The sequence below is a fragment of the Dermacentor andersoni genome, chromosome 9, assembly GCF_023375885.2.
Source record: "Dermacentor andersoni chromosome 9, qqDerAnde1_hic_scaffold, whole genome shotgun sequence".
NCBI classification, from domain to species: domain Eukaryota; kingdom Metazoa; phylum Arthropoda; class Arachnida; order Ixodida; family Ixodidae; genus Dermacentor; species Dermacentor andersoni.
In genome coordinates this window covers 4116172-4138404 of record NC_092822.1, presented here as the reverse complement: position 1 = coordinate 4138404, position 22233 = coordinate 4116172, and the positions used below count along the sequence as shown (strand labels likewise).

Genomic DNA, 22233 nt, shown 5'->3' with positions numbered 1-22233 from the left:
CTAACATCAGACCACTAGCTCAACGCAGAATGGCTTCCACATCAAAATTTCTATGCTTGCTTTATCACGGCTCCTATCGAATACCACAACCAGCATACATTCAAGCGCCATTCAGACAGTCAACCCGAATGAATCATAATAAATCAGTACGATCACCGTCCCAGTCATAATAACACTCACAAGTACTCTTTATTCCCATGTACACGCTATTTCCCATTGGAACATTCTACCTACTGGTGCTGTAAACTGCTCATCTGTCAGCGCATTCATTAACAGTATTCAGAATTTGGAATTGGAATGGTAATGAAGTTATTGGTGTTGTCTGTATTTGATATGCAGCCTCTTGGGGCTGCATACTTACATACCGTAAACGTTACTTTTCTTGTTTGTACGAACCGCTCTTTTAAGTGGAGAGTGTGTGTGTTTGTCGAACATTTCCATTTTTGTGCGTGCTTATGTTCTTTGTTTTGGATACACTAATGGTATACTTTTTTCGTTTTCTTTTGGGTTAAACTGTATCCTAAGTTGTACCGACTCTTGCATGGGCCCGACGAGGGCCTGCAGTATTGTAAAACAAACAAACAAACAAACAAACAAACAAACAAACAAACAAACAAACAAACAAACAAACAAACAAAGAAACAAGCAAACAAGCAAACAAATAAATAAATAAATAAATTTCATATGAGGCCTTAAGGAAAGAAACCTATCCGGTGCCTCTTTAATTTGTTGCCTATCAATTCCACACAGCCGGCGTCTAAAACACGTGCACGTGACACCATAGAGCACGCATCCCTGGACTGCTACTGCGAATTTATTCTGCTCTCAAATGTTCAGTTTACGGAGAGGGGCCGGAAAGGATCACTTTTACGTTTTCCGGAATTTTTTTAATATCGCCTGTTCCAAATAGCATAATTCTTGTTCCTAAGCTGGATTATTCCAAGAGGAGGGCATTACAAGCACGAGAAATCAGAATACATATTTAAACCTAACCATTCAAATAAACCAAACCATTCAAATAACTAAAGAAATTCACTCATAAATTTCTAGTTGATCGGACCAAATAACATTAATACACGTAGCATTGTAAATAAAACAGAAATGCTGGACATGTTGGAACACGACCCACACTTAACGGTCACTACCCGTGGTTGCGCATCTTCGTTGAATGCAGGGAGCATATGATGAGCCATGCTTGTCGTCGGCGACGCTGCCTTCGCGGTTGGCGATACCGGGTCTTATTACCCCGAATGGGGGGTATCCTGGCGCGTCGCCACTGTAGCATAGCCGCGGCACGCGGCCCGAACAGTTACGAGGCACAGACAGCTCGAACATAGATGAATACGTTTATTTAGGGGCGTGTGATACCTTTTATCCCCTGAACCACGTGGGAAGGTAAGTGGTAACGGAAAAAAAAAAACGGAAGTGTTCTGCGCATGCGCAGAACTCTAGCATGACGCCGACGCAACAGGAACCCACCCCTATGCACCTTCCCGATTCGGACGTGTCTGTAACCATCAACGATAGCCAGGCTTACGGCGTGTCACTGCATCACCGGCGTGCTCTCTATCGCAAGATGAAGATTACATCGCCTGGACTGACAGCGAATAGGCAGCAACTAGAGCGACGTCCATGTGGTACCGGTCCTATATAAAGCCGTCTGCAAACGCCCTTCACTGGCAGCGGCATGGCGAACTGCTGGCTTAGGCTTGCGTGCTCTATCTTCCGGGTAGGCTAGGAAGTTGATTATCATTGTTAAAAAAACGATGATGCTTTTTTAGTGCTGCTGCCGGACCCAGTGCTTGTGGTGCCTTCTATAGTTCACTTGCAAAAACAGTTATTACTTCGTGGCGATGTGGAGACCAATCCCGGCCCTGATACAGAGAAATTGCTTTTGGAGCTACTTGCAGGAGTCGGGAGTTATCCTCATTGTCCACTAAATTTGCTTCTGTTGAAGTACGCCTAACAAAACTAGAATGCACTGTTTCTGCTGTTAGTAATTCAGTGTCGCGTGTTCAAGAGCTTTGGCATAGCGTTGCACAGCGCACTGGTCGGGTACGGACACTTGATGACTTAGAAAACAGATCACGCAGAAACAACCTTGTAATTTACGATCGCATTAAGCAATCGTCTGAGTCCAATGAGCAGCTGCTTGATTCTGTGTCTAAGTTGTTGTCAACGAAACTCGGCGTCACCTGCGGTAGCATGAAACGACGCCACATATTTGCTGTCAGTAATATAAATAAATATCGACCGCTAATAATTACGCTTTTGGACTTGAGGACTAAAATTGACATCCTGAAAAACAGCCATCAGCTCAAAGGGACTAAGGTTTTTTAAAGACGTGGAATTTATTAAACAAAGTTGGCATTTCTCATTGCCCTGTCGAATTGCACTGACCTACTGTGATATGTGAGACAGAAACTTGGCTCAATGAGTCAATTCTTGACGCTGAGTTTCTTCCGCCACGTCGCGCCGTATTACGCAGAGATTGAACCACTTGTCGAGGTGAAGCCCTGTTCATTCTAAATGATCGTGTGTTCACTATACTACCCGATTTCTTGCCTCAGGAATCATTCTGGTCCAAGATGAGGCTTCACGGTCTTCTCGTTGCGGTTGGTGCCATTTGCCGTGCCCATCACAGTGGTAAAAGTGATGTCTTTAGTGCAATTAATTATTACATTCACGAAAACAGACTTAACCGCTGCAAGTTGGTTATTTGTGGTGATTTTAGTGTACCTGGGATAGACTGGCTATCACTGTCTCCAACTGGACGTCATAAGACATTATGCGACTCGCTCATTAGCACAACACATGTTTTTGACTGGACTCAAACCGTGAAAACGCCCAACCGCGAATCTATCCTGGACCTCATATTCATAGACGAGCAACTAGTAAAAAATGGTTATAGCTGTTTGATGTAGTAGTTCTGCGGAAACCCGCAAGGTGGAGGGAAGTAATTGATAAAGGGGAAATGAGACATCCACCCGTTAGTAGCAATTGCGACAAAGCAAACCCACACGGGTTCCTCGAAAGGAAAGCCTCAGAGTTGAAGAAAAATTCGCCCTGGTCCGGGACTCGAACCCGGGACCACCGCCTTTCCGAGGCAGCCGCTCTACCATCTGAGCTAACCAGGCGGCTAGCAGATGGCAGGGCGAAGTCGAATTTATCGACAACACGAAGCAAAGCCAAGTGTTTGATGTAGTAGTTCTGCCCGGTCATGTACTACCCCGGTCATGTACTACCCCGGTCATGTACTAAATGTGGCCATGTCCCTGCAAACTTCTTAATCTCATCCGGCCACCTAACTTTCTTCCACCCCCTGCTACGCTTCCCTTCCCTTGGAATCCAGTCCTCCCTCCTCATTACATGTCCTACCCATGCCCATTTCTTTTTCTTGATTGCAGCTAAGATGTCATTAACTCGCATTTTTTCCCTCACCCAATCTGCTCTTTTCTTATCCCTTAACGTTACACCCATCATTCTTCTTTCCATAGCTTGTTGCGTCATCCTCAATTTAGGTAGAACCCCTTTCGTAAGCCTCCAGGTTTCTGCCCTGTACGTGAGTACTGGTAAGACACAGCTGTTATACACTTTTCTCTTGAGGGATAATGGCAACCCGCTGTTCATGATCTGAGAATGCCTGCCAAACGCACCCCAGCCCATTCTTATTCTTCTGATTATTTCAGTCTCGTGATCGGGATCCGCAGTCACTACCTGCCATAAGTAGATGTATTCCCTTACCACTTCCAGTGCCTCGCTACCTATCGTAAACTGCTGTTCTCTACCGAGACTGTTAAACATTACTTTAGTTTTCTGCAGATTAATTTTTAGACCCACCCTTCTGCTTTGCCTCTCCAGATCAGTGAGCATGCATTGCAATTGGTCCCCTCAGTTACTAAGCAAGGCAATATTATCAGCGAATCGCAAGTTACTCCATTAACACCTATCCCCAATTCTTCCCAATCTAGGTCTCTGAATGCCTTCTGTAAAGACGCTCTGAATAGCGTCGGAGAGATCGTATCTCCCCGCCTGACGCCTTTCTTTATTGTGATTTCGTTGCTTTCTTTATGGAGGACTACGGTGGCTGGAGGAGCCGCTATAGATATATTTCTGTAGTTTTAGATACGGCTCGTCTACACCCCGATTCCGTAATGCCTCCATGACTGCTGAGGTTTCGACTAAGTCAAACGCTTTCTCTTAATCAATGAAAGCTATATATAAGGGTTGGTTATATTCCGCACATTTCTCTATCACCTGACTGATAGTGTGAATATGGTGTATTGTTGAGTAGCCTTTACGGAATCCTGCCTGGTCCTTTGGTTGACAGAAGTCTGAGGTGTTCCTGATTCTGTTTGCGATTACCTTAGTAAATACTTTGTAGGCCACGGACAGTAAGCTGATCGGTCTATAATTTTTCAAGTCTTTGGCGTCCCCTTTCTTATGTATTAGTATTATGTTAGCATTCTTCCAAGATTCCGGTACGCTCGAGGTCATGAGACATTGCGTATACAGGGTGGCCAGTTTTTCTAGAACAATCTGCTCACCATCCTTCAACAATTCTGCTGTTACCTGATCCTCCCCAGCTGCCTTCCCCCTTTGCATAGCTCCCAAGGCTTTCTTTACTTCTTCCGGCGTTACTTGTGCGATCTCAAATTCCTCTGGACTATTCTCTCTTCCATTATCGTCGTGGGTGCCACTGGTACATTATAAATCTCTATAGAACTCCTCAGCCACTTGAACTATCTGATCCATATTAGTGGCGCAGCATAGCCTCAGCCGCTTTTGCGCCATTAAACCCCATTTAACTAACTAACATCGATATTAGTAATGATATTGCAGGCTTTGTCTCTTAACGCATACATCTGATTCTTGCCTATTCCTTGTTTCTTCACTGCTTTTAGGCTTTCTCCGTTCCTGAGAGTGTGTTCAATTCTATGCAAAATATACTTCCTTATGTCAGCTGTCTTAGGCTTGTTGATTCACTTGGAAAGTTCTGCCAGTTGTATTCTAGCTGTAAGGTTAGTGGCTTTCATACATTGGCGTTTCTTGATCACATCTTTCGTCTCCTGCGATAGCATACTGGTATCATGTCTAACGGAGTTACCACCGACTTTATTGCACACTCCTTAATGATCCCCATAAGATTGTCGTTCATTGCTTCACTACTAAGGTCCTCTTCCTGAGTTAAAGCCGAATGCCTGTTCTGTAGCTTGATCCGGAATTCCTCTATTTTGCCTCTTACCGCTAACTCATTGATTGGCTTCTTACGTACCAGTTTGTTCCATTCCCTCAAGTCAAGGCTAATTCGAGTTTTTACCATCATATGGTCACTGCAGCGCACCTTGCCGAGCACGTCCACATCTTGTATGATGCTAGGGTTAGCGCAGAGTATAAAGTCTATGTCATTTCAAGTCTCGCCATTCGGGCTCCTCTACGTCTGCGTATATAATGGTTGCGCGTATATAATGGTTGCTAATACAGCTATCACCGCGCCTTTAAATTTTCTGGGCCTGTGTCATTTCATTTCTCAGCTGATCTTGCTACTCGCGCGCGCGCACACACTTTTTGCGTACATTTGCGCCGACTTATGAGGTGCCAAATAAGACGCTATAGTATACGTGCCAATTCCGGGTCGCAGTCGCCTTGCTTATAATGGATGATAATCGAATAGTAGATAGCCATATGCTAGTTTGTTCCATTTTTTTTTGCATTGTCGTGGTGCTCTTTCAGTTTTTCGTTGATGCAGTGACCAGTCTAACAGACGTAAGTTTGACCACACAAAAGTGAAATAGCAGTGACAAGACGACTATGACATTGAACAGTATGGTCTACCTCTGTGCAGTCTGCTTTTGCCAAATATTGTATAAATAAAAAAAAAAGAAATCTGCAGAGGTTCCTGCACGGCGTTCATGTTGAGAGACATGCAGTTAAGCAAGGCGTCAATCACCCTGTATTATTCCTTGCTCCGTCTTCGCCTGCTTGATTGCCATGTCATCTCACAGGCGGTTTTAATGCCTTAAGTTGCACAAGTGGCCAATTGTCTGTTCCAAATATAACCTTCTTGTATCTTTTCATACCGCGTTTTCGCGCTTTGTGTGGCGTATGCCTCGTCCAGATCTGTCCCTCTGCAAAACAGCGCGTTTATTCAAGACAACTTTTATATCCTTTCTCGTAGAGCATCAGTGATTTCAAATTCGCGTCTAAAGCGAACATGACGTACCTCGACTATGATAAATCTCCTGTTGTTTTCTCCGTCGACATCCACTATGTTGACGCCAAAGCTCCAGTATTTTCCGAGGCTTTTGGTTCGGAATAGAATGACGTCCATTCGTTCCTTAGCTGTGATCGACTTATCCGCTGACGCCCCGGCTGAAGAAAAAAAAAAAACGCAAGAAACAAAGGAGTGTACCACAAGCAAGGTTTCTCGGAATCAGAGGTTTAACGCATCTAGAATGACCGAAAGATGGATTTGAAGTTATTCGATATTACGTGCCAAAACCACGATCTGATTATGAGGCACGCCGTAGTGGGCGACTCCGGAAATTTGGACCAGCTGGGGTTCTTTAACGTGCACCTAAAGCTAAGGACACGGGGGCTTCGAAAAATGGATTTCGGAGCCTCGATATGACGCAGTGCATTTGAGATGACAGGCTGTTTGCACCGAGAAACCGTATACGCCTCGAAACGTGCCTCGTTCGTAACTCTTTATTTGATAAGTGACTCAACTTGCTAAATTCATGAAATGGTAGAACTCCGTGTAGCCAAAACAAAGCATTCTGTGGCGATCTGTAGTGGAAAATCTGAGAGACGCGTTAGCATTATACGTCACACGTGTTCGTGGTCCCGGATCCATGATTTAAACTGGCAGTCACGCGGAGCAGACTGACGTCAGTGTGTGTGTGTGTGTGTATATATATATATATATATATATATATATATATCCCGTTGTAGTGAAGGTGGTGAAGAACCTAGTAAACCACAGGAAATTAGATGTTTATTGGGCGAACCTCGACCCAGCAACGCAATCAACACCCAGCACAATATGGGCGAGCACGCTCGTCGATCAAGCGCTTCGGCTCTCATACTGAACTCGTCGAAGATTCCACCGTAATCGCTAATGTCTTGTACCTTCCAGAAAGTAGTACACAATTCGTGTGACGCACACAATCAGATTAGGCAAGTTTCGGTTAGGACAGACAACAGATAGAACCAGCGAAATTGATTCGCCCGAAAAGTGAAGCGTCGAAACCGACAGCAAATTAGTGGACAGCTATACGAAGTAACGATAATAGCTTTATCGGCCGTATAAACTTGTAAACATAAGCATACTAACTAAACTAACAAGCATGATGTCACGCGCGCACGACCAAGCAGTAACACATCTCACTCGATGACCGCGGATACTCGCTGCCAAAGCGCTTGAAGCGCGGCAGCAGCAGCGAGCGAATTGAACTTCGTGCCGCCTCTCGTTTCATTTCGAACCAAGCGGCGAGAACACAACGTACACGGAGCTATCAGCCCGTGTGCGACCAATACGTGCTACATAAGAGTGTTTTTCTGAGCGTGAAAGAAGCCTGCGATACACGCAAACTGCCTCGAGCGGCCAGTCGCGCGGCAATTTTGCGTGCATTTGCAGGCTTATTTCACGCTCAGAAAAACACGTATCTAGTACGTATTGAAGAACAGAAAGCTTTATCGGGAGTTTTTCATGTCGCTCTACAATTTTCTCATGGACACGTTTAATCAAATTGTATTTGAGAAGTTGATCAATTAATCAAAACTAATTATCTAATTAGGCGGTATAAAAGATAACGTGAGCATCTCGAAGCGACGGCAAACAACATTGCTTGGTTCTGTCCAGCTACGTGGCATTCGCATATTTTTAAACTCTGTGAAAATTAGCTGGGACACTCTGTATACGCGTTCCATAACGACGGGCGCGCTTTAGCACGCTAAATTGCTGTGCATATTGTCACGTGGCAGTGACGGTGAAGAGGGCAGCAAAACTGTGATTAACGAAACTAGCGATTTATTGGGCGAACTTGTGCCCTCAAAAGCAGGCTACACTCAAAGAACGATAGCGGCGAATACATTCGGCGATCGTCGAAAATCTGATCAGCGGGTCAAGCGCGTCGGCTTTTTATACATCAGTCGAGTGTTCCAGAGTAATCGCTGGGACCCGCGTGCCTTCCACAAAGTTCTACCTTATTCGCGTCGCGCACACATGCAATCAGATTACACAAGGTTCGGTCACAGACAGCGGATGGAACCATCGATAACATTCCAGAAACTTCCCATACACGCAGGCGCGTCCTGCGCTGTGCGATAACATTTTTTAGGCGGTAAAACATGTCGCCAGATAAAGACAAGTACACGTGCCAATACCCCCCTTTTAAAAAGCATCGACCCGACGCTGCAAACAAACCAAAGTAATAAAGAAAAGCACTCGTAGCAAAGAAAACAACAAAATAAGGAAGTTCGTCAGCGTCCGTAAAAGGGTTTAAGACGCACCACGTGGCCACTTCAGATCGTGCGCGGCGCCGCTGTGAATGCGAAATGCCGTCTGGCACGACCTCATAGTCCAGTGCGCCAATACGTCGGATGACCTTGTAGGGTCCGAAATAGCGTCGCAATAGTTTCTCACTCAGTCCTCGTCGGCGTATCGGGGCCCACACCCAAACACGGTCACCGGGCTGGTACTCGACGAAGCGTCGTCGGAGGTTGTAGTGTCGGCTGTCGGTACGCTGCTGGTTCTTGATCCGTAGGCGGGCGAGCGGTCGGGCTTCTTCGGCGGGCTGAAGATAGGTAGCGACGTCATGATTCTCCTCGTCAGTGACGTGCGGCAGCATTGCGTCGAGCGTCGTCGTCGGGTTCCTGCCGTAAACCAGCTTAAACGGCGTGATCTGTGTTGTTTCTTGCACCGCCGTGTTGCAAGCGAAGGTTATGTACGGCAGGACGGCATCCGAGGTCTTGTGTTCGACGTCGACGTACATTGCTAGCATGTCTCGAGGGTCTTATTCAGGCGCTCCGTAAGACCATTCGTCTGTGGGTGGTAGGCAGTTGTCCTCCTGTGCCTTGTCTGACTGTACTGCAGAATGGCTTGGGTGAGCTCCGCTGTAAAGGCCGCTCCTCTGTCGGTGATGAAGACTTCTGGGGCGCCATGTAGCAGCAGGATGCTTTCGACGAAAAATTTTGCCACTTCGGCTGCGCTACCTTTCGGCAGAGCTTTAGTTACAGCGAAGCGGGTGAGGTAGTCCGTCCATGGAGTAACATAGTACACAAGAGCGGACACTCCCATAGGCGCCTGCGGCCGACTTTAGTGTTCCTGTATATGCTCCCGCAGGGAGCAGAGTTGCGCATACCTTTTCCGGCGCCGCTCGCACCGCTATTGGCCGAGCGTGAAAAATGACGTCAAATGATCCGCGCCGCTGCGAAGCCAACTTTACGGGCGCATCGCGAACTCATGCGAACTCGTCGTTTCCGTCAGTGCCATCGCCATTGCAATCAGCGGACCGTCGATCGTGCGTTCAGAGGAGCAGCTGCGGGTTTCAGGTACGGTATTCGACGATGTGAAGTCAAGGACCTTGGTGAAGTGATACGAAACACATCGTACTGGCACTTGTATTCCAGTATGACGGGGTGCCGTGCACCACACTGCACAAACCGCACGGAAGGCGGTAAAGCGCTCTACACGGTGCCAGTGGAACAAAACTTGTCGTTCAATTAAACATGCTGGAAATCTAAGTTGTGCTTTGTTGAATGCTGTTTCCTGTGGGCGGGAGTGAATGCACTGTTGAATGACGTAAAATTTCCTTGCCTCTGATGCGATAGGTCACGAAGCTTTGTAACCTGGCTTTTTGGCCAAAGCCTGCTTCAGTGATTTCATTGACTTGATACAGTGTCTTCAACTACTGGCTCTTCTCTGAGTGGTAAGAGATCAAGAAAAATGTGTTGTCATATTACAGTCTGCACTGTGTGAATAATTACTCTGCAAGTTTGCCATCTTGATGTGATTAGTGCAATAAAGATAACCTGTTGTTACTCTTAATAGCTTGTTGCCTTTCCAGTTACTTTGAATTCTGCCCCCAAGGTTCCAAGAACCAGCACACTTGGCCTGCTGCCAGCAGCCGTTCATGCATTCCCTTGTATGAAATAAATTTGATCTAGAAGCTCTTGCATCTTGAATCTTTTTCTACTTGCAGATTTGCTGCTACTAAATAGATGATTAGTCTGCGGTATGAATGAATCGTAAAGGTAAGCTTTGCTTAAAATGTGCGCATGTGAACATTTGAAATGCGCTTAAATCTGAGTTTGCACCGCATGTATCGAAAACGTGCAGCTGTTGCAATGTGAACGATGGTTAGTGATAAATGATGCTCTGTTAATGGTCACTGACATAAATGCAGGCACGATAGCTCTCTTGGTGACGGTCATTAATCGGCTGGTTTCGGCAGCCAAAATGCGCTAAGTGTCCACCTTACGTGTGTAAAGTTTTCTTTAAACACTCTTTAATACATTTCTTGCCTTCTGACCATGATAAGACAACTTCGTATGCATGCTGAAAATCATTGCACCGCTTTTTGTGGCAACGTACTAGGCGTTTGCGAGCGAACTTTGGAGCTGTTCGAGCCACGGGAGTATTTTATTTTGAGGAATCGAAGGCAGTCCTACCCCCTATTTGTACGTTCGTGCGTGTTTACATAGGTACATACAAAGTTTCGGTTGGTTGGAAGCCCACCCCCTCCGGCTGCACGAATGACTCGTTCGAGCGTAGCCTGTATTAAGAAGTGCCCTTTGCTAAGCGCCACCCGCCGTGGTTGCTCAGTGGCTATGGTGTTAGGCTGCTGAGCGCGAGGTCGCGGGATCGAATCCCGGCCACGGCGGCCGCATTTCGATGGGGGCGAAATGCGAAAACACCCATGTACTTAGATTTAGGTGCACGTTAAAGAACCCCAGGTGGTCGAAATTTCTGGAGTTCCCCACTACGGCGTGCCTCATAATCAGAAAGTGGTTTTGGCACGTAAAACCCCATAATTTTTTTGCTAAGCGCCTGCGAACAATTGGCGCTTGTAGCTCGCGACCACTAGAGAAAAAGGCGGAACACCGCGCGGCATTTGGCTCCTGCGCGAGGAGTGGCTTCGCTGCAGAGCTGGAGCACGACGGCGGACCTATGCGCAACTCTGCTCCCTGCGGGAGCATATACGGGAACACTAGCCGACTTTGGCTCTCAGCGCACCTAGCGGAATCGGCGAAACGCACCAGCCTCCAAGATGGTCGCGTACGCTGCCAAATCTCGGAGGCTACAATTTCAGTTTCGTTTCTTGTATTTTTTTTATGACCCATACCTTTGCTAAAATCACGTGATTTCATGCAGGCGCTTGTGCCGCTGTTTATATGTTGTGACGACGAGCGCGCAAAGGTGTTTCACTCATGTTAGTTTCATTTAATTTCATATTTGCTGTTTCAAGCTGTAACTAAGCGCAACAATCACGCCAACAATTGAGGAAGTAGAACTTTATCGCTTATGATATTGTACGTCTAGTAACTCACGCCAAAAGATGTATTGTAAATAAATGGGCCGTGTTCCTTAAATATAAATGAACTTGCTGCACAGTCAAGAACACGAAAATAGCAGACAACAATTTATTGCATCAAGATTGTAAGAGGAAGATAGATGAAAACGGGAAGAAACAGCGAAATGCAAGTAATACGGGTGTCACACGGCGCATTTTTAAACGCGATCAAGCCCAATACGATTTGAATTACTCAGTCACGATTGGTTCTTTTGCGCAAGCTGCGCGATGGCGCCAATAGTCGCGAATTTCAATCCGGATCGGACTTGTTCGCGATCGCAAGTGGTCGTGTGACACCGGTATAATGGAGAATAGTTGAACATGGATGGCGTGATGGCAATAACTTTGCACAAGCAAAACACATAGAAGACGTATTGCAACTATCCAGATAATGAAAAAGAAAACTGCAAATACACGACAGCAATTACTTTGCTTAAAATGGGATTGTTTTAGGAGGAAAGAAAATATGACGTTTTTCTTGTACTTCTGCGAAGGAAGGTGAATTAGGGCAGCAAAATTATGTGAATGGTAGCGTGCCGAAATACAATGGCTGCAAAAATAATTGAGCACGCACCAACATCTTCATCTCGAATGTGTAGTCCGTCATTAAAGAGCTTCAATTAAGCACTTTGTGTTGGGGGTTTTCACCTGCTGTCTTCGAAGCCTTGCAATCGTCTTCTGATACTTGGAATTTTGCCCTTGAGTATGCGTGGTGTCCTTTGGCTGTGCAGTGTATTTTGAGGAAATGGTGGAGATTCCTGCAATACGTAGCATGACAGACAGAAGGTAAGCAATACTGGAGGCTTCAAAGCTATTGGATGTAGACGCTACGTTCCTTCGTATGGGGAACCAGCGATGGATAGGCGGCGCGTCGAAAAGAGTGCGTTGCACGCCGCCCTGGCGACGAAACGCGGCATATGCCAGCCGCTCGACCAGACTACAGGTCCGCGGCCGTTTTAGTTCGCACATATGGCTCGCATGTTTACGTTTTCGCGCAGCTTCAAGTGGACAGTTTTCGCAAAGAAGCTAGCGCCATCAAGTGAAGAAATGACGAAAGAAGCTTTTTTAAGCTTTATATATCTTTTACAGTGTGTCGCGGCGAGCACGTGCGTTTATTTAACGGTTGCGCCGTGGTCCGTTGCCATGCTTGCGTGGCAGCCTGCCTCGCAAATCTAGCAGCTATGACTGCGGTCGTGCTGCGCTATGGTTTCGGAAGTATTAGTTGGCCTGAATACATTCCATATTCCTCTGGCTAGACATAAAAAATTCTGATGTTACTTAGCCACATCAGTCAATGGAGAAGGAAGCTTTATCGCATCAGGTGACTCGGGCAAGCAAAGGTTTGAGTGCTCCGCTGCTTGATCCGTAACAACCCTGGCTACATTTAGCACTTATTACATAAATTTACCGGATGCATCTCAGCGCCGAGTCCTCATCCGAATGCGCATTTTTAAAAACACATAGGCGGCTTAGTCGCGCGTGCGCCGGCAGTATGCGCACACAACTCGTATTACAAGGCAGCTTCCCTGCCACATAATTCTTGGCAATGAATGGAAACTATTTACCTTTCGTATCGTTCGCTTGGTGTAGTGGCATTGGAAGGAGCTTGGCGGTGGTATTGCGAAGGAAACATGGTTGGTACACATGCCGGACAGGTGCATGTTATTGCTCATTTTGTTTCCGACGAAAGGCCGACTGCAGATTCTGCTGCTTATTTGTACTGGCTGCCACGGCTGACCGTCTTCACTATCGAATAAACCAAGCACACACGCGAAATTCGATTTTGAAACCAGCCCGACACAGACAGGGTGACAAGACGGGAACTTACTCCGCTCGCCTGACTGCTTGGATACAACGCCGCCTCCGTTCTTGTTCGTAGGGTTTAGATGGAAAGACGCAGGAGACATCTTCCCTCATTCCGACGTAGTTGTGACACTTGTATACACAACAGTACCGTCGGCGTCCTTTTGTTTTCCTTCGACTTTCAGCGCACGCAACGCCGCTACCAGCAGCAATTTTCGTCCGCGGGAGCGGCTGCATTGTGCACGTTCTGACCGCCAGGGCGGCGCTGCAGGCGTCGTAAAACTCCAGCGCTGGTTCCCCATAAGCAATATTGGAGCCTGCAAAGCTTTATAATGGAGATGCTGCGTTCGTTCATGCTATGCGTATTTTTGTTTGTTTGTTAAGGAAGCACTGTTATAAAGGCTTAGAAACAAGGAACTTTCAACGGTAACAACTCTATACACAATTAAAACACGAGAACACGTATTTTTAGCCCAATGCAGAACAGCTAACAACGCTCGAGCGCACAGCCTGCCACAGAGGTTGGGAGAGAGCGCATTATTGCCATACTGCAAATATTGCACGTGTACCGCTTAGAAATAACTATATTTCTTTTGCAGAAGTAGAGCACCATACTTTTTCAGCAGTCGCCGCGCGTATCATAAAGCTCTCTGCCCCGGATGGCATGTGTTCATAGGCCACATTTCTTAACGAACCATTTTATTTTATTTTATAACTTCGTCATTGTATCGAACGTGCATCGCAGCTCGGACGCTGCCGCATCGCTGTTTTCGCTAGCATCACCGCTCATTGCTGCGGATAAAAAAAGAATACGAAATGAAAGTCAGCGTAGCAAATGGGCAGCAACTGTTCACGGCTGCAAGGCCGCCGTCACTCGTTCATGCCGCTAACAGTGACATAACGAAATGCGAAGAGAATAAATCGTTAACAACGCGCAAAAGAACTTGCTGTGGCCTTACCATGAAACGGCGACGAAGCAGACGCTGGCAGAAGAACCCAACAACGATGCTCAGGTGCATTTTACAGAAAGAGCCCGGCGGAGCGGTCTGACAAGGCTTCGCACATGTTGGGTCGTGCCCAGTGGTCGTGCAGCCTGTCAAGCAGCTAGCCGCAGCTGCAGCCACAGCCGCATTTTTCTTGATAGGCTCTGCCACCTAGCGGAATCGGCGAAGCTGCATAGCTCGGCCGTGAAACGGCTCGAGTGTCCGCTCTTGTCGTATACTATGTTACTCTATGGTCCGTCGCCACTACGATCCACTTATTTCCAGATGTTGACGTCGGAAACGGTCCCAACAAGTCCATCCCGATCTGCTGAAAAGGTCGGCAAGGAGGCTTGATCGGCTGTAGTAATCCCGCTGGCCTTGTGGGTGGTGTCTTGCATCGCTGACAGTCTCGGCATATCTTGACGTAATGAGCGACGTCGGTGGTTAGGCGCGGCCAGTAGTACCTTGTAACCTCGATAGCGTCCGGGAGAAACCGAGGTGCCCGGCGGTCGGATCGTCATGTAGGGAGCGCAGTACTTCTGGACGCAGCGCCGACGGAACAAGAAGGTAGTTGGCGCGGACTGGTGAGAAGTTCTTCTTCACGAGTGGATTGTTTTGAAGCGTGAACGAAGATAATCCGCGCTTAAATGCCCTAGGGACAACGTCGGTGTGCCCTTCCAAATACTCGACGAGGCCTTTTAGCTCCGGGTCTGTCCGTTGCTGTTCAGCAAAGTCTTCCGCGCTTATTATTCCAAGGAAGGCGTCGTCATTCTCGTCATTTTGCGGCGGTGGGTCAATGGGGGCGCGTGATAGGCAATCGGCATCAGAGTGTTTTCGTCCGAACTTGTAGATTACAGTGACGTCATATTCTCGCAGTATGAGGCTCCACCTCGCCAGCCGTCCCGAAGGGTCCTTTAAGTTAGCTAGCCAACACAACGCGTGATGGTCGCTGACGACTTTGAATGGCCTGCCATATAGGTAAGGGCGAAATTTAGCTGTAGTCCAAACGATAGCGAGGCTTTCCTTTTCGGTCGTAGAATAATTGCCTTCCGCTTTTGACAGCGATCGGCTAGCGTAAGCTATCACCTGTTCGACTCCGTTTCTCCTCTGGACTAGAACGGCACCGAGGCCTAGGCTACTGGCGTCAGTATGGATTTCTGTATCGGCGTACTCGTCGAAGTGCGCAAGTACCGGTGGCGACTGCATGCGTCGTTTGAGTTCTTCAAATGCGTCGGCCTGCGGCGTTTCCCACTTGAACTCAACATCACATTTAGTTAGACGTGTCAACGGCTCAGCGATGCGTGAAAAGTCCTTGACAAAGCGCCTGTAGTAGGCACACATGCCAAGGAATCTACGCACTGCCTTCTTGTCAGTGGGCTGCGGGAACTGCGCGATGGCAGCTGCTAGGCGGTAAAACGTGTCGCCCAAAAAAGACAAGTACACGCGTCAATGTGCCTCGATCCCAGTACCTCTGCGAGAGGTACTGGGATCGATACCCAGCACTTCCACCAGATGTCACGTGGTAGTGACGGTGAAGAAGGCAGCAAAACTGTGATTAACGAAACTAGCGTTTTATTGGGCGAACTTGTTTTATTTTATATTTTTATTACAACTTAGCGTTTTATTGGCGAACGATAGATAGCGGCGAATACACTCGGCGAACGTCGAAAATCTGATCAGCGGGTCAAGCGCGTCGGCTTTTATGCATCAGTCGTATAAGGTTCCGGAGTAATCGCTGGGACCCGCGTGCCTTCCACAAAGTTATGCATTATTCGCGTCGCGCACACATGCAATCAGATTACACAAGGTTCGGTCACAGACAGCGGATGGAACCATCGATAACATTACAGAAACTTCCGATACACGCAGGCGCGTCCTGCGCTGTGCGTTAACATTTGTTAGGTGGTAAAACGTGTCGCCCGATAAAGACAAGTACACGTGTCAATATTCACTTTGCGCTAAAGCACTGCGCTCAAATTGCCTCGCGGTGAAATATACAAATAGAGTAGAAAGAACGAGTTGCCGTGCAGCGACGCATCTTGTGTATCGCGGTGAAATACAAGTACGGTTGGACAATTGTGTTGCTTAATTATTTTAAATTAATTCCGCGTGTGTTAAACGGCATGACTCGCCGTGGCAAGCTGAACAATCCGACCTGCATCCACGCTCCAACAAGGCCCCATGACGCCTGCGTACACAGAGTGCGTCAATGAGGCAAAATAAGTGTCGGCGATGTTTACATAAAGTATTGCGGTGAAGCTAATAAAAAAATCACAATGCCCTTCCACTCTGAGAAAAAGGATGACCAGCGAAGCTGTGTATGTGGGCCGTGTAATGGCGAACTGCACCTCTGCCGCGGGTCGGCCCGGCATTGCACTATCTTCGGGATCGGACCACGTATGCAGAGTACTTAACGCCTGCTCCACCTACGCCACGGGTCGGCCTGACATTGCAATATCTTCGGTCTCGGCCCACGTGTCATCATCATCATCATCATCATCATCCTGGTTACGCCCACTGCAGGGCAAAGGCCTCTCCCATACTTCTCCAAGAACCCCGGCCATGTACTAATTGTGGCCATGTCGTCCCTGCAAACTTCTTAATCTCATCCGCCCACCTAACTTTCTGCCGCCCCCTGCTACGCTTCCCTTCCCTTGCAATCCAGTCCGTAACCCTTAATGACCGTCGGTTATCTTTCCTCCTCATTACATGTCCTGCCCATGCCCATTTCTTTTTCTTGATTTCAACTAAGATGTCATTAACTCGCGTTTGTTCCCTTACCCAATCTGCTCTTTTCTTATCCCTTAACGTTACACCCATCATTCTTCTTTCCATAGCTCGTTGCGTCGTCCTCAATTTAAGTAGAACCCTTTTGGTAAGCCTCCAGGTTTCTGCCCCGTAGGTGAGTACTGGTAAGACACAGCTGTTATACACTTTTCTTTTGAGGGATAATGGCAACCTGCTGGTCATGATCAGAGAATGCCTGACAAACGCACACCAGCCCATTCTTATTCTTCTGATTATTTTAGTCTCATGATCCGGATCCGCGGTCACTACCTGCCCTAAGTAGATGCATTCCCTTACCACTTCCAGTGCCTCGCTACCTATCGTAAACTGCTGTTCTCTACCGAGACTGTTAAACATTAGTTTAGTTTTCTGCAGATTAATTTTTAGACCCACCCTTCTGCTTTGCCTCTCCAGATCAGTGAGCATGCATTGCAATTGGTCCCCTGAGTTACTAAGCAAGGCAATATCATCAGCGAATCGCAAGTTACTAAGGTATTCGCCATAAACTCTTATCCCGAATTCTTCCCAATGCAGGTCTCTGAATACCTCCTGTAAACCCGCTGTGAATAGCATTGGTGAGATCGTATCTCCCTGCCTGACTCCTTTCTTTATTGGGATATTGTTGCTTTCTTTATGGAGGACTACGGTGGCTGTAGAGCCGCCATATATATCTTTCACTATTTTTACATACGGCTCGTCTACACCCTGATTCCGTAATGCCTCCATGACTGCTTAGGTTTCGACTGAATCAAACGCTTTCTCGTAATCAATGAAAGCTATATATAGCGGTTGGTTATATTCCGCACATTTATCTGTCACCTGATTGATAGTGTGAATATGGTCTATTGTTGAGTAGCCTTTACGGAATCCTGCCAAGTCCTTTGGTTGACAGAATTCTAAGGTGTTTCTGATTCTATTTGCGATTACCTTAGTAAATACTTTGTAGGCCACGGACAGTAAGCTGATCGGTCTATAATTTTTCTAATCTTTGGCGTCCCCTTTCTTATGTATTAGTATTATGTTAGCGTTCTTCCAAGATTCCGGTACGCTCGAGGTCATGAGGCATTGCGTATACAGGGTGGCCAGTATTTCTAGAACAATCTGCCCACCATCCTTCAACAAATCTGCTGTTAACTGATCCTCCCCAGCTGCCTTCCCGCTTTGCATAGCTCCCAAGGCTTTCTTTACTTCTTCCGGCGTTACTTGTGGGATTTCAAATTCCTCTAGACTATTCTCTCTTCCATAATAGTCGTGGGTGCCACTGGTACTATATAAATCTCTATAGAACTCCTCAGCAACATGAACTATCTCATCCATATAAGTAATTATTTTGCCGGCTTTGTCTCTTAAAGCATACATCTGAATCTTGCCAATTCCTAGTTTCTTCTTCACTGCTTTTAGGCTTTCTCCGTTCCTGAGAGCATGTTCAATTCTATCCATATTATACTTCCTTATGTCAGCTGTCTTACACTTGTTGATTAACTTAGAACGTTCTGCAAGTTCTATTCTAGCTATAGGGGGTTAGAGCCTTTCATACATTGGCGATTCTTGATCGGAACTGTCGTCTCCTGCGATAGCTTACTGGCATCCTGTCTAACGGAGTTGCCACCGACTTCTTCTGCACACTCCTTAATGATGCCCATAAGATTGGCGTTCATATCTTCAACACTAAGGTCCTCTTCCTGAGTTAAGGCCGAGTACCTGTTCTGTAGCTTGATCTGGAATTCCTCTATTTTCCCTCTTACCGCTAACTCATTGATTGGATTCTTCCAATCCCTCCTCAAGTCTAGGCTAATTCAAGTTCTTACCATCCTATGGTCACTGCAGCGCACCTTGCCGAGCACGTCCACATCTTGTATGATGCCAGGGTCAGCGCAGAATGTAAAGTCTATTTGATTTCTAGTCTCGCCATTCGGGCTCCTCCACGTCCACTTCCGGCTATCCCGCTTGCGGAAAAAGGTATTCAATATCCGCATACTATTCTGTTCTGCAAACTCTACTAAAAACTCTCCCCTGCTATTCCTAGAGCCTATGCCATATTCCCCCACTGACTTGTCTCCAGCCTGCTTCTTGTCTACCTTGGCATTGAAGTCGCCCGTCAGTATGGTGTATTTTGTTTTGACTTTACCCATCGGCGATTCCACGTCTTCATAGAAGCTTTCGACTTCCTGGTTATCATGACTGGATGTAGGGGCGTAGACCTGTACGACCTTTAATTTGTACCTCTCATTAAGTTTCACAAGAAGACCGGCCACCCTCTCGTTAATGCTATAGAGTCCCTGTATGTTACCAGCTATGTTCTTATTAATCAGGAATCCGACTCCTAGTTCGCGTCTCTCCGCTAGGCCCCGGTAGAACAGGACGTGCCAGCTTTTTAGCACTGTATATGCTTCATTTGGCTTCCTAACTTCACTGAGCCCTAATATATCTCATTTGCTGCCCTCTAATTCTTCCAATAGTACTGATAGACTCGCCTCACTAGATAACGTTCTAGCGTTAAACGTTGCCAGGTTCAAGTTCCAACGGCGGCCTGTCCGGATCTAGGGATTCTTAGCACCCTCTTGCTGCGTCACAGGTCTGACCGCCGCCGTGGTCAGTTGCTTCGCAGCTGCTGGGGACTGAGGGGCCGGGGTTTGATTGTTGTATTCATATAGGAGGTTGTGGCCAAGTGCTGCACCAGGGTGGCCAATCCTGCTCTGGTGAGGGAGTGCGTTACCGGTTCTGGTCACTGGGATCAGGCCGCACACCAGGCCTGTTTATGAAATTTTATCAACACGCGGATATTTTTTTAATCCGGTGGAAAATTTCGCGGCACCGGGATTCGAACCACGGACCTCTTGCACGCGAGGCGGATGCTCTACCTCTACGCCACCGCTGCACCCGGCCCACGTATGGGGAGTGCTTCACGCCTGCTTCACCTACGCCGCGGGTTGGCCCGGCATTGCTTAACTTCGGGATCGGCCCACGTATGGGGAGTGCTCAATGCCTGCTTCACCTACGCCGCGCGTCGGCCCGACATTGCACTATCATCGGGATCGGGCCACATATGGGGAGTGCTTAACGCCTGCTTCACCTACGCCGCGGGTCGGCCCGGCAATGCAATATCTTCGGGATCGGCCCACGTATGGGGAGTGCTTCACGACTGCTTGACCTCCGCCACTGGTCGGTCCGGCATTGCACCATCTTCGGGATCGGCCCACGTATGGGGAGTGCTTCACGCTTTCTTCACCTACGCAGGGGGTCGGCCCGGCAATGCATTATCTTCGCGATCGGCTCCTGTATGGGGAGTGCTTCACGCCTGCTTCACCTCCGCCGCCGGTCGGTCCGGCATTGCACTATCTTCGGGATCGGCCCACGTATGGGGAGTGCTTCACTCCTTCTTCACCTACGCCGCGGATCGGCCGAGCAATGCACTATCTTCGGGATCGGCCAACGTATAGGGAGTTTTGTTTCTACACGCGCATACGATCCTGGGGACACTAGCCCTTAAAGAGCCCCTCACCAGGCCCCATAGTAAATGTTGGTTATACGCTGGAAGTTGTTACGCGTCATTTAGGGAACGCACTGCCGCAAAAATTTTTCAAGTCAGCTCATTCATAGCCGAGATAGAAATATTGCAGTGCCGCGAACCCATGATTTCAGCAGGCGGGCTCTACTGCACAGCGAGACTCGCTCTCCACTCAACCCGTCTAGCCGTCGCAAGTGGTATTCCTTCCCTGCGTTCTCCCATACCGGACTTCGAGGATCGCGTGACACATACGTCACGGGCCCCGGCTTCACTTTATTTTTCTTCTGGCTTTCTTTCTTTCGGCGATGCTCATTTACGCTGGTGGCGTTGCGCGCGAGATGTTATCGTTTCGTGGAGCGCACGATTTTGCGTGCTGTGAACAAAGTCACATGACCAGCGGTATAATTCAGTGCTACACGAATACTGAGGCAGAACAAGCGGATCGCAGAGCATGATCACGCGCCGGAACGCGGTGGAAAATGGTATAGTTTCGGTATCTGTGCACGTGACCGCCCGACCGTGGGAACAAGCAGACGAAGCGGAAGTACATCTCTCTTGATTCGGTGCGAAGTAAAAAAAAAAAAAGAAAACACGTGGACATTCCATCTGTGAGTGTTATCATTTCTCCAAACTTCAATTCGTCAATTCAAGCAACAGATCACACAAACAACAGATGGTGCTTTGAATAATTTTCGAAGTCACGTGTCATCACTAGCGACGTCACACTGCAGACTCGAGTACGTAGGCGCAGGGACGCGAGTACGTCAGGAGCGCGGTGGCTGCGAAGGGAAGGAAAACGGAGTTCAGTTTGAAATTGGCCTTTTTCACGATTGAAGGGCGCCCCTAGTGGCGGTCGCCGAAATCACATCTGGTGGGTCGGTTGGTTCGGTGCTCCGTCAGTCAGCAGCTGTTACTGAGACTTTGATGCGGCTCCGAACGCTGAATGTATTATTTTAGTGTGCGTTTTTCCTTGCGTGTTGTGAACATTTTCTGCCTGTGAAGTTGACAATGTTTTCGCCGGCGGACCTTATGCGATTTTTCGACACGGGCAAGCAGTGGACTAACGACCTAACTTCTGTGCCGCCGGTTAGCGACAGTGTGATTGACTTGCACTTCGGCGCATCGAATCGGCAACTGCACAAATGATGGGCATTCAAGGAAGAAAAGTACATTCGCCGCATTGAATGCTGCGTTCATCAGCACTCGTCCGGGTATGAGCTACAAATGCTGAGAAGCATCTGTCTTTGCTCGATGAAGCCCGGTCGCTGGAGCCAATCCTATGATGATAGTTTTGTGCTAACACACGGACACGATTTTGGGGAAAGTAGCCCTTCATCGCTGTGAAATCCGCCTCCATTCCACTGCGTGGAAGCGGATGTATTGTACAGCGAAGCTGTAGACGAAATGTAGAGTTCGCACACTTTCCGTTTGTGCTTCGATGCCGCTATCCATACGCTTGCGCATAACCCGCGTTCACGAAGTGAAACGTTACTGTTAACGTTGTGAACCGTGCTTGCCATAATGTCGATTACAGTCGCAGCACATGCTGTGCAACCGATGCAACGACCAGAGTGGC

General features: G+C 47.7%; 1 protein-coding gene across 1 annotated transcript in view; it reads right to left on the bottom strand.

The window, feature by feature from the left end:
• Positions 1 to 6160: 6160 nt before the first annotated feature.
• Positions 6161 to 22233, bottom strand: part of LOC140213196 (uncharacterized) — a 91158-nt gene continuing 75085 nt past the window's right edge. The window contains exon 4 of the mRNA XM_072284348.1: positions 6161 to 6372. Within this exon, the coding sequence (XP_072140449.1) occupies positions 6161 to 6372 (212 nt within the window). The remainder of the gene's footprint in view (positions 6373 to 22233) is intronic.